We start from the raw sequence: 14,236 nt of genomic DNA, 5'->3' as shown, positions 1-14,236 counted from the left end.
TCTACTATCGATAATAACGTGTTACAGGTGGTGGAACTGGACGCTTTATATTACCACTGTAAACGGTTGAAACATGGATGGCAATAAGTTAAACTCGGCACACACAAAGCAATGGAATGCATACCGCAGCATCAAGGCAGTGCATGAAAATAGCAGGGGAGTATTTCCAAAACCCAAAGACCAAACGGTGGAAGGAAACGATATATTTGATGACGATACGATGACACTTTATTCGTCGGATTTCTCCCCAAAACATGTCAAACCTGTTATACCGAGGCCTTGCTCTGTGACTCGTCGTAACAACCCACATCCTTCACAGGTAAGAATTCTTTCAGATCGGTTTCAGCGTTTTAAATACGCAGCGAAATTACACTTCGGATAAACGTGTGTTTACAGTTTTACAGGGCGTTGCAAGGTCCGTACTCAATTACTAATCACTGTGAACTACTGGTAACGATAAGACGCAGGGTCAAAATTTCGCACCGATAAATTATGTTACTAGTTTAAAACATTTTCACCCTGTGTATGGTTTAGTATTCCTAGATGTACGTAATAATGGCAAATTAAAGTTAAATGACAATCCTGTCACTGGCTTTGTCAATATACTACAACATAGTTGAGTGTGGTGTTTTAAACCACAATAGCTCATTTACCACCCAGTGACTTTCACGCATAAGAAATACTTGAACATATGCAAAGAGGGATCCCGACAACATTCGAGCCAAGCGCCTTGCTTGGCTCACAATTCCAACTCACAGCCAATAAAACAGCTTATCACAGTGTACGTGACAGACTATAAAGACTCGCCTGAGTAGTTTATTTATTTATTTATTTATTTATTCATTTAATTTTTTTAACAGATTTAAAAACTATCACCGTCTCAGTATAACAATTAGATTTAGTCGATTCGACTCAACAAAATTGCCCACATTTTGCTATAGTACTTTAAATGATGCAATTATAAAATATTTACTGAGAGATTCCATTGCGTCAACCCTTCTGACACATCTGAAATATTGTTACTAGCCTAAAATTGCAATGTGATGAAGTGCATCGCGTTATTAACGATGCGATCTTCTGAATACAGGATAAAAGAACCGGAAATCCGATAGAGTACTGAACAAGAACCATGCATGCCAGTGTTTCACAACAGAAGTGCTTAGCAATGGCCATGACACCCCCACCCACATTGTAACGTCAAGTATACTTGACTAGTTTACAGAGAAGAGTCTGGCTTAGTCGCCTGTACACATTATATGAATCGAACCTGTAATTTAAAAACTATTTTATTTCGTTTGACAAGAGAAGGGTTCAACATATTATTAGCACAGTCTTTCTATCTATCACATAACTGTTTTGTTGCTAGAATCTGCGCGGAGAAGTTATGTGATTGAAAATGTTTATAGTTGAGTCTGTTTAATCAAATCATTCTATGCCAGTTACATCGTCATTTGGCAATGAGGTTGGCATAAGTCTGATTTCAACCCTTTCATTGAAAGTGAAGCCGTAAAAAATATAGCAGGCATTCAATGTCAATAATGATGTCAACGCATGTAACATCTCAACACATCAAATGGATTTTACAACATTGTGTTATCGATTGATACATTTCACATTGTAAAGATGTTACATGTTATTTCAAAAAGTCTATTAAATCAATTGGCATTGAAAAAAACATTACGGATCAAATTTTAAATGATCATTGAAACTCCTCATTTATTTGGGGCGAGATCAATAGTTCAACGTAGGATTAAAAAATCAGAATTCTTTTACTTGGGGTGGGGTGGGGTGGGAGTTGAGCCATTTTAGTTCTCATCCTGTTGATTTTACTTTTAATGGGTGTTTTGCCCCCCCCCCCTAAATACAACTATTTCTTTTGAAATGTTAAATTGAGAAATAGTAAATGCATGACGCTAAAGTATAGTAAAATGTCAACAAAATTAAAAGAACTATTTTTTACTCGATCACTACATACTGGCTTTGTAGTCATAGCACTACATACTACATACCGGCTTTGTAGTCATAGCACTACATACTACATACCGGCTTTGTAGTCATAGCACTACATACTACTACATACTGGCTTGGTATTCATAGCACTACATACTACTACATACTGGCTTTGTATTCATAGCACTACATACTACATACCGGCTTTGTAGTCATAGCACTACATACTACTACATACTGGCTTTGTATTCATAGCACTACATACTACATACCGGCTTTGTAGTCATAGCACTACATACTACTACATACTGGCTTGGTATTCATAGCACTACATACTACTACATACTGGCTTTGTATTCATAGTACTACATACTACTACATACTGGCTTGGTATTCATAGCACTACATACTACTACATACTGGCTTTGTATTCATAGTACTACGTGCTACTACTTACTGGCTTTGTATTCATAGTACTACATACTACTACATACTGATTTGAAATTGATTGTGCTTTCAAGTTTGGCCAATTTAGTTAGGGGGGGGGGTCTGAGGCCTAAGTATTGATCTTACCCCTCGGGGTATTGTAATTTCAATGTCTATGACAAACCAGTGACATCACATCGTTATGTTCGAAAAGTTCGTGTCTCTTCCCGGTCTCTTTTTTTTCTCTACCGGAGCACCCGACATCATAAATATATAGTCAACCTGGGCTAGTCTTTGTCGAAATGTGAGGGGGGGGGGGGGGAGTTTCGTAAAATAACGCAGAGGTGTGAAATTATAGACGATGATTCAGGCACTTTTTGTAGCCCGTTACTGTCGAAGGTAGGTAACCATAGTAATTATAAATCAAGGTTTCGTCCATTTTAACTGATCAGATTGTACATGTGTACAAATGAAGGAAGGGACAATAGACGAACAGGTGGAAACCCTACACCAAAGACCTTGAATATATTAATGTGGGGCTTACACGTTATTTATTACTATTAGTTGAAATCACTAAATATTAATCTTTTGACTTCCGTTTCTCGCACAATAATCGTTTGAATGCTTTTATTCATTCTTGTCTCTGAATAATTAATGTAACATTCTGTACTGTGTTTCGACAAGACAAGTAATCATGTTATTAATGGCCCTTTAAACCCCCCCTTCCCTTTCCCCGCTGCATTTGGTGTCATTTTACTGCGTTCTTAGACAGGAAGGGAATATTATTTTGTTTTCAGGTTTACATTATGCAAATACTTTAATATCTGTAACACATTCGGCCGTGGTGTTGCTTTCCATCGCCATTCTACGTACGTACTTACGTCTGTCCATTATTATCGGAGTATTATCAGATTATTAGATAATGTATAACTATTGAGTATTATCGGAATATTAGATAATGTATAACTATTGAGTATTATCGGAATATTAGATAATGTATAACCGCTGAGTATTATAAGATTATTAGATAATGTATAACTATTGAGTATTATCGGAATATTAGATAATGTATAACCGTTGAGTATTATCAGAATATTAGATAATGTATAACCGTTGAGTATTATCGGAATATTAGATAATGTATAACCGCTGAGTATTATGAGATTATTAGATAATGTATAACTATTGAGTATTATCGGAATATTAGATAATGTATAACCGCTGAGTATTATAAGATTATTAGATAATGTATAACCGTTGAGTATTATCGGAATATTAGATAATGTATAACCGCTGAGTATTATGAGATTATTAGATAATGTATAACCGTTGAGTATTATAAGATTATTAGATAATGTATAACTATTGAGTATTATCAGAATATTAGATAATGTATAACTATTGAGTATTATCAGATTATTAGATAATGTATAACTATTGAGTATTATCAGAATATTAGATAATGTATAACTGTTGAGTATTATCAGAATATTAGATAATGTATAACTATTGAGTATTATCAGAATATTAGATAATGTATAACTATTGAGTATTATCAGAATATTAGATAATGTATAACTGTTGAGTATTATCAGAATATTAGATAATGTATAACTATTGAGTATTATCAGATTATTAGATAATGTATAACTATTGAGTATTATCAGATTATTAGATAATGTATAACTATTGAGTATTATCAGATTATTAGATAATGTATAACTATTGAGTATTATCAGAATATTAGATAATGTATAACTATTGAGTATTATCAGATTATTAGATAATGTATAACTATTGAGTATTATAAGATTATTAGATAATGTATAACCGCTGAGTATTATCAGAATATTAGATAAGTATAATTATTGAGTATTTACGTATTTCTAAGGTTGTATTTGTTAAATCTCAGACTATTTATCCACTGTCTTGACATACTTTGACGACGTAAAACATCTTAATGGTTTCAAATTCAATGTAATCCTATCTAGAAACAAACAACATATAACGTTTCAAGTTGTGAAGGACGGTGTCGATTTCACGTTGTTACAGTTTAACGGGGGGGGGGGGGGTGTCAGTACATCCTTCTATCCTCAAAGCATGATCCTAACTACCGTTTGATTTTCCGTTCGGCCATTCATTGATTGACAAGTCTACATGATGGTTTTTACAACTGTCAGTGTTTCCTTGGCAACCTAACAGAGAACCCAATTAATCGAATACACAATCCATGCAATTAGACATTTCAAAATCGCAATGATGTCACGTGATGAATCCATAATTGGATTGTTTTCCCGACGACCTTTTCTTTTGAATTTTCGTATCATGATCATGATTTAAAAGGCATAGGGGAACTTACAAACAGTACTGTCAATGTATTGTCTGGAAAGAAATGTTTTAACATTTCAAAATACGAGTACTATAATTATGTAATATAGACTACACAAGCCTTGTTCTCAAATAACTACATACTATTGAAATCAAAACCACTTGTTGATTTATCAAGGAGTAAAACAACGCTTTCTGGTGCTATTTTAACATGTCAATGTAGTAATAATACTGCACAAAATTTGAGTGACCCCCCCCCCCATTCAGTCCCCAGATTTTGAGTAACCCCCTTTCACTCCGGTCCCAGTTTTTTGAGTACCTCCCCCCCCCCTTCACTCCCCAGTTTTTGAGTGACCACTCATTCCTCTGACCCCACCCCCAGGTCATGACGGCTCCCTAAGTTCTGTGGAATTTCTACTCGCAGCCGACTTATACTCTGTTCAGGTCAGTGGACGCAGACCTCACTGTATATAGTGTCGATTGTCTATCGTTCCAAAGTTTCATAAATTTCAAAAGTGTCCAAATTTCATTTATTTCAGCAGTAAAGGACGTTCATTTCCCTTGGCTGGGTTTGGGGTGTCAGTGGATTTGCGTGTGGGGGGGGGGGCGTATTTGTTTTTATGGGGGGTGGGGGGTTACCATATTTTAAATTCCCCAATCCCCCGGGCCATCCCCACATGTACATTTTAAATTTTTGTTTAGCCCCCCCCCCTAATTTTTCTGGGAAAAATTGATGCTCCCCCCTGAAAATCCTCCGCCCCCCGGAAGTAAAATCTGGACACTCCCTAACTATAAAATGTAACACAACTCTATACTCGTATGACGTGTACGCCTAAATGCACCCATACACGTTCTAACGTACTATTATTTATTATTTTATAAACCTCGCTGGATTGTTCTAAGGGACTGGACAGAATTAACAGGGGCCGTACTATTATTTATTATTTTATAAACCTCGCTGGATTGTTCTAAGGGACTGGACAGAATTAACAGGGGGGGTGCATTTTGGGGGTGGGTCAATATTTTTTGCGCAATGGATTGGGGGGGGGGGGGTTCACAACTTTTTGTGTATGCGTTTAGGGGGTCACTGATTTTTAGTTCCTGCTGGACGAAGTCCGGGAGGGGGACTTATGGATTGGGTTCCATATGTCCAGAGCTGTTTCTTGGACTCGAGATGCCAGGACCGATTTTTTTTCAAACTCGGTACAGGGACAACATACTATGGCATACATATGCACGTCAATTTGTTCATGATACGATCCAATATGGCCGCCTGGCAGCCATTTTGTTTGCGAATTTTCCATGTCCAAAGCCATAACTCAGGCATGCTTAAACAGATCTCATTCAAAGTTGGTATTAGCACAGTGTTCTATGACATACATGTGCATATCTATTTTCGTCATGATACAATCCGATATGGCTGCCTGGCAGCCATATGTTGGCACAGGTTTCATGTTCCTTGAAACCCAATCATATCAAGGAGTATGTCATTCTCAATGACTTGTTATGCAAGTTACATGTTTTGATAATCAGTGATGATACTGTAGAAATTATTTGACTGTCTGTTTTGCTAAGTTGTAGCAGACAATTAATCTTGTTGGTTATCAGTTGGAAAGTAAACAATTAGCCCCATAAAATTCATTGAGACCATGTGTGGTCATTTTAGTGTCAGTTTACCCTCTTGTCAGCTGTGGACTCAAACTTCATTAATTACTAGTATCACATCATACATGCACACATACCACACAGTGTTTTACACAACAAAATACTTCAAACAGTTCATTTATAGTTCGATTCTTTTTGAAAACGATTACAGCTGATTTGACAAAATAAAGAACAAAATTAAATGTTTACATATATATTGTTAGATTACTAGAATTGGTTTCCAACTTTGTCTCAACATTTGCTGTCAACAGTGCAGCTGCAGTTTAAGAGGCATGTCGACCCACAAAATAACGTAACTGACATTTGCTACAACAGTGACAGACATTGTTGAAGTTACACTAAAACTTAGAGGTACATAATATCACCAGGGTTCACACACTTAGTTGTCGTTCTGTATGAAAATACTAGTCTCATGTATTTTTTAATGATATACCTTATACAAACGTAAGTAATTCTACTTTACATGTAAATATGTGCATTTTTCATAGTTAAAATTTGCAGGTAATTACATGGACTCATTCAAACACAAAATTGATGAGCATATATCTCTGAAAAGAAAGCAATACTTACAGTAGTCAAGGACAGGCAGAAAACTCCTTGTACAGTATAAACTTGTCTATTCATTCAAGCAAACCCATTGAATGCTTGTGATAAGACAAGATAGTAAATCTGCAAGTCATATACAGTACACACTTCCACAAATGAAGTAAACTGGGAGGCTAACTTTCATTTTTGTTCTATATTTTGTCAAATCATCTGTAAAGACTAACAACTTCAACTTTTGTGTTGTCAGTATTTACTAACACATTACTAGAAAATACTAGTATCAACTTTTAATAGTGAAACTTTTACAACTTCAACTTTAATACTGCTCTGATGTCCAATCATAAAACAACAAACTTTACATCATGTATTGACAACTCGTACAACTTTAACTTCATAGTCGAGTGACAACAAGACTATAACAAAACGTTGCTGGTATAAACTTTACTAATCTAGTTCCTATACAGTATTGTTACCATTAAAGGTCCACTCACAGGTTAGGGTTTAGAAACCACAGTTGGAATCCAAACTAAAATGTTGCATGCAACTATACATTTTTCATGTATTGATAACTTGACAAAGCCATGCTACAGAAATATTGCAAAGGAAATGTCCCCGAAAAACCTTGGATTGCAAGTCAAACATTTGCAACAAGAATTGCAGACTTTAACAGTGCAAATCAGTGAGGCAATGATTTTTCAAATCCAAGGAACAGCCCTATCAAAGAGAAATTGGAGTCGAAATTCCGTACAAGTGGCGCAACCCGATAAATTAGATTATCCAGAGAAACAGGACTAGAAATGACTTAGATGTGAACATTGCATGTAAAATATATGTGTCAGTAACTCTTTGTTATGATGGCTAACTTCAAAGTAGTATAAGTTGTCAATACATGAACAAGTTGTAGTTGCATGTAAAGTATATACCAGAAATGTTTTACATGTATTATATTGCAATGTTGTCACTGGACTACATGTATAAAGTTAAAGTTGTGAGTTGTCAATACATTTTGTAAAGTTTGTTGTTTTATTATAGTCTTGCAATAAAGACTATAAAGATAAAGTTGTGAGTTGTCAATACATGTTGTAAAGTTTGTTGTTTTATGATGACTGGACATCAGAGTAGTATTAAAAGTTGATGTTGTAAAAGTTTCACTAAAAGTGTATTCTAGTGTTTTCTTGTTGATTTTGTTATTAAATAATGACAACATAAAGGAAGTTTAATTTGTTAATCATTTACCATTATCAAAATCATAAAACAAATCAAACTATAAATGAACTTTGTAAAGAATTTTGTTGTGTAAAACACTGTGTGTATATTAACTTAGTAATATGCAATAAAAGACAAGTTTTTAATACAAAATATAGATGTATAATTTTTTTGTAATTCAAACAATGAACATTTTATTGGTTACATGACCATGAGTTCCAAACCATATCTAAACTAGAACATTGTCTATACCTAAAAAGTTTTCTTTGCTTACAAATTGTAAAATACATGTATACCTCAATAAGCCATAGACCCTAGAGGAAATGGAGGAGTCCACTACTGCATACCACAAAGGGAATCACACTACCAACAGTGCAACATCTGAAATACCCTGGTAAACTTCAAAAAGAATTCCAAATTAAGTGACTTGTTCATTTCCTTTAGGGTCTATGTATAAACTGAACACCTCTCTAAACCAAACAACATTTAATGATTTGAATGAGAGACAGGCTATACACTAAAATACATACAGTAAAACTTGTCTAAATCGAACCATGTCTAAACTAGTCTAAGAACACTGTCTATACCTAAATGGTTTCTCTGTTTTAATAAAATTGTAAAATTGTAAAAGGGTCTATGTATAAACTGTACACATTTCATACAGATAACAGACATTTTTTTTCAGCTACTACCCTCATGTCACTGTCACTGTCTCCTTATCACTGTCAACATCCTTTTCAGAATCATCATCACTATCATAGCACTCTGGATCCATATCATCCTTGTCATCAGCAAGCCCTTGGCTATCTCCTTTTAGCAAAATGGTTTCTTTGTAATGTTATTGAATTTTTGGCAATTAATAGGACATAAACAACAAAACTATGTTGCCAAACTGTTGAATTATCTGTCTCAGAGTCCAGTGTACAGAAGAAATTTGCTATGATAGGTAGAGACAATGTTTGAGGACTAGAATCAGACAGAATTGTGGGATATCTCATTTGTCATTTATCCAGAGAATGTCAATATCCAGTCAGCTATTACAACAGTTCAGAGCAGCACAACCTTGTACTTCAGAATCTGTTTCTGTATGAAAAGAGCTTAAGCCAAGCCAAGCCAAGAGATTGTGCTTAAAGTTCTTGTATATTTTTTTAGTTGTATACATGTGTAATTGTTGTAGGGTACAGTGTAGTAGCAATATCTGTATTTCATTGTATTTAAACAGGGGGGGGGTCACTTTTTTCATGCATGGTACAGGGGGTGGGTCAGAATTTTGTGTGCAAATTGTCGAGGGGGGGGGTCTATATTTTTTATGTATTGGATTTTTAAAAAGCACCGCCCCCCTCCCCTGTTAATTCTGTCCAGTCCCTAATGAATGTCGTTCTCTGTTCAACACCGCCCGCCCTGGGACATCGACAGTGCTATAGCGTCGCTCTCTATTGTATTGTAAGCCCTGGCAACGGATCATTAATTATGTAGCCACTGAGCGACATTTGTATACACTACGTCCAGGACGAGTGGGTATGGTCGCTGGCGAGCAACAGGTTGTCAACACATAAAATTTTCAACCATGTCTACGGGCTCGAGACCGGTTAGTAAAGTTTTCCTTTTAATATTTCAGCGTTTATCGATGTAAAACGATTATGAGTTCCATGCCAGACGTTTTAAAAATTTAACAGCAGAACGACGAGTGGACAAAAACCGGAGGCAAAACAACAAAGTGGCGAATTCCTAATTGATTGATATAGTGTCCTTATACATGTATTTATTTATAATATATGCATTGCAGTATAGTTCTCTCAATCTAAATTATTGAGATCATGGACATCTAGACCCCGGGATCTAGACATTCATATTATAGTCTGACAACAGAGTAAACGTCAAATCGGTTTACGTTAAGCTGACGCGATTAGAGAGAGGTCCATGCGGACTCGATGCCGTCGCTTTGCGACGATCGGCCACCGTCGATGTTTCTTCACCTGTTGTAATGTATCTGTATGGATTGCATATAGGCTACTAGAGTTGTTGCCAGCAGGGATGGCAACACTGGCGTTGGAATTTTGTACCTCGTCGCAGTTGAAAATACGTATATTGTATCTAGGATGGCACAATTTGTCGTCAATCATCCCCGTCGTCACCTTGTAGCCATTTGTCATGCTAAGCGTCGTGCTCTTTGTTTTGTAGTGTTTTCAAACGTGTAAGCTTGTAAGTTGCATGTAAGAATGTGCAAGTCTTTATATAATACATGAGGCAGTCATGAGTCCGACCCATCGCCAACTCGGCCTGCCCCCTGCCAACTGAGCCCTCTTGTTGTATAGAATATCCGAGTGTCTTGTACCACCGCGGTGGCACTAGTACGTGCCTAGTGCCACCACCCGCAATTTTTCTCGTCACTGAACATTTCCCAACAAATAAATCACACAGCTCGATCTCCTCAAACGCTTCCATGTTACCTTAAAACACCAAATGCAAACCAATTGTTCATTTCCCGTGCAGCTCACAACACTCGATGTTTGTCAATCAGCACAAAAAGTTGTTCATCCAATCAGTGAACCCCAACTCTTATAGTGTAGTGACATAAACAGTGTATATAAGCTCAGCCAAGTAAGAAACTTGTCTGTGATATAAGTAGCATCCTGAGCTGTAGCTCTGGATGAGGTTCAACACGTCTTCCCTCTCCGCTATGGTTCTTCCCTGTTATAAAAAGCGAAATTTCATTCTCACGGATTTTCAGAATAAAAACCACCCATACCCATGTACTAATGAGTATATAAAATACAGAAATTAACTTTAAATCACTAAGTTCAACCTACCGCTACATCTTGTGTATTCTGTCAATTCTTGCCTAATGTTCACTAGAGCCGGAAAACAGAAACCGGTATTAGTCATGCAGACAGACTAGCTCAATATTGCACATGCACACAACCTTTTACACATTTAAGCTGCTAGTCATGTTGCACGTTGTGCAGCTCAAGTGAACATTAGACAAGAAATGACAGAATAGACAAGACGTAGGTTCTATTTAATGATCTAAAGTTGTTTTTAGTATTTTGTATTGTCATTAGCAAGGGTACATGTATATGGGTTGGTTTTATTCCCGAAATCCATGCGTATGAAATGTGTTTGCAGTCTCACTAATTATAATAGGGAAGAACCATAGCGGAGAGGGAAGACGTGTCAAACCTCATAGCATATACATCCAGAGCTACCTGAGCTGATAAATATACCATATTTGGACATGAACATAACTGCTTCAATAAACACTAACTCTATGAGGGACTGTGTTATTGGTTAGAATTTTGTAATTGATTAACAAAGACATGATGTTAATGACTGTGGGTGGCTGTGGATGAATTTTAAATTGCATCTCATGCATCTCAGGACTTGTAGAGTAATGACTTAGACTAGACTGTTAGTGGGGGTGTAAATCCCAATGATAGCGTATGGGAACTAGATATAGTCTTAAACTGTTAGTGGAGGTGTAAATCCCAATGGTAGCTTATGGGAACTAGACTAGTCTTAGACTGTTAGTGGAGGTGTTAATCCCAATGATAGCTTATGGGAACTAGACTAGTCTTAAAATGTTAGTGGAGGTGTAAATCCCAATGATAGCATATGGGAACTAGACTAGTCTTAAACTGTTAGTGGAGGTGTAAATCCCAATGATAGCGTATGGGAACTAGACTAGTCTTAAACTGTTAGTGGAGGTGTAAATCCCGATGATAGTGTATGGGAACTAGACTAGTCTTAAACTGTTAGTGGAGGTGTAAATCCCAATGATAGCTTATGGGAACTAGACTAGTCTTAAACTGTTAGTGGAGGTGTAAATCCCAATGATAGCGTATGGGAACTAGACTAGTCTTAAACTGTTAGTGGAGGTGTAAATCCCAATGATAGCTTATGGGAACTAGACTAGTCTTAAACTGTTAGTGGAGGTGTAAATCCCAATGATAGCGTATGGGAACTAGACTAGTCTTAAACTGTTAGTGGAGGTGTAAATCCCAATGATAGCGTATGGGAACTAGACTAGTCTTAAACTGTTAGTGGAGGTGTAAATCCCAATGATAGCGTATGGGAACTAGACTAGTCTTTATATGAATAAACAAGCATACTGTCTCAAAACATCTTTTTCTTTGGAAATTACAAACACAGTGGAAACATTAACTTCCAGGTTGTTGTTGTTGTTGTTGTTGTTGTTGTTGTCATCAATACACACACACGCACACACACATATACAGGTACATACATACATACATACATACATACATATACATACATACATACATACCTTGATCCAGTTTAATATTGCTTGAAATGTTATTGAATACAAGTCAGTAAATACAATGTAGAATACTGCTATGAACCACACATTAATTTAGTCTGCAAGATACAACATTCATGTCATGCTTTGTAAATGGTTAACAACATAACCTATCTTATAGTCTAAGCTAGTACTTATAGTCATGTATGTTCTATAGGCTGGCCTATAGAAACCTATAGATACCTATAGACTGGCCTATAGAAACCTATAGGATGACCTATAGGAACCTATAGAAACCTATAGGTTAGCCTATAGAAACCTATAGGCTGGCCTATAGAAACCTATAGATACCTATAGACTTGCCTATAGAAACCTATAGGCTGGCCTATAGAAACCTATAGATACCTATAGACTGGCCTATAGAAACCCATAGGCTGGCCTATAGAAACCTATAGATACCTATAGACTGGCCTATAGAAACCCATAGGCTGGCCTATAGAAACCTATAGATACCTATAGACTGGCCTATAGAAACCCATAGGCTGGCCTATAGAAACCTATAGATACCTATAGACTGGCCTATAGAAACCCATAGGCTGGCCTATAGAAACCTATAGGTAAAACGTCCCAATTCTCTATAGGATCCTATAGGCCGGCCTATAGACATGTCTATAGACATGTCTATAGGCCGCCTATAGGATATTTCTGTAAGGGTGATACAATGTAGTAGAGGACATATACATTTTTGTATATACAGGAAATGACATCACAGTCACCTGAGTGATATGCTAGGTAAATCCTATTATGGGATGCTGGATATATCCACATTCCAATATTAGGCCTAAATAGAATAATTGTTTGTTTCCGGTTGTACCCGGGTTACCCGACCCCACTTAGCTTTTCACAGCCGACCCTAAACTTTTTTTAATATAAATTTGAGGAAAAAAATAATAAAATCGCAAAAATTGTGAAGTCTCACAAGAAACAGTGGATGCAGAAACTGACATCAACTTTAAATAGGCAAAATATAACTGTTCTTCCAATCTGTAATGGCTGTACATCTGATAGGAATAAATAAACAACACAGAGACCATTTGGAAAACAATGGAAACATAAAATAAAATAAAAAAGCTATCTACCCCACCTATTCTAAAATTGAGCGTAATCGGAACCATACAATTTTTTTTATTAGGCCTTGGCATTAAATATATGGTTGTAATTTCCAGTGTCTATACAGTAGTGTGCAGTAGAGCAGTAACATACAATGTACAAACTGTGTATACAATATGGTGATTTCTCAGTCTGCATGCATGTATGAATGGGGCGCAGGCACACTAGTTTGCATGCTAAATTTTTTGTACAAGTTTGATTTTGTGTACCCATTTACATTTATATTTACTGGTATTTTGAGTTCCATCATTGGAACTGTATTTGCTGATGGAAATACTAAGACAGCCATGATTGTCATTGAATTTTTGTGTTTGAACTGAATTGTGCTAACCAAATTAAAGTTTTTGAGGATTTGAAACATTATTTAAGAAGATTGCATAAAAGCTAAACTGAAATGTTCAGTAGTGCTATAGGTATGGCAAAGTGTGTGTGTGTGTGTGTGTGTGTGTGTGTGTGTGTGTAAACAACTTAAAGTCAAAAACCGCCAGACCAGTTGCCATGATACATGTATTTGGTGGGTAATAATTATACTACATTGAGTGTGTTGTTGGGAAATTGTTCAAATCAAAATGATCTTACCACCAGTGTGTGATTTGGGTCAAAAAATGTGATTTTTGGTCAAAAAACTAAAAACAAAAACTACCAGGCAGGTCAGGTCTGAAATCTAGTGGCAACATTCTTGTTGGT

The 14,236-nt window shown here is 36.3% G+C and overlaps 1 protein-coding gene across 1 annotated transcript in view; it reads left to right on the top strand.

Moving 5' to 3' along the window:
• Positions 1 to 9,604: 9,604 nt before the first annotated feature.
• Positions 9,605 to 14,236, top strand: part of LOC144440842 (uncharacterized) — a 49,798-nt gene continuing 45,166 nt past the window's right edge. Inside the window, exon 1 of the mRNA XM_078130263.1 lies at positions 9,605 to 9,709. Coding sequence (XP_077986389.1) covers positions 9,689 to 9,709 — 21 coding nt within the window. The 5' untranslated portion in view covers positions 9,605 to 9,688. The remainder of the gene's footprint in view (positions 9,710 to 14,236) is intronic.

This window comes from Glandiceps talaboti, chromosome 10 (genome assembly GCF_964340395.1).
Source record: "Glandiceps talaboti chromosome 10, keGlaTala1.1, whole genome shotgun sequence".
NCBI classification, from domain to species: domain Eukaryota; kingdom Metazoa; phylum Hemichordata; class Enteropneusta; family Spengelidae; genus Glandiceps; species Glandiceps talaboti.
This window is presented reverse-complemented; position numbering and strand designations above follow the sequence as displayed.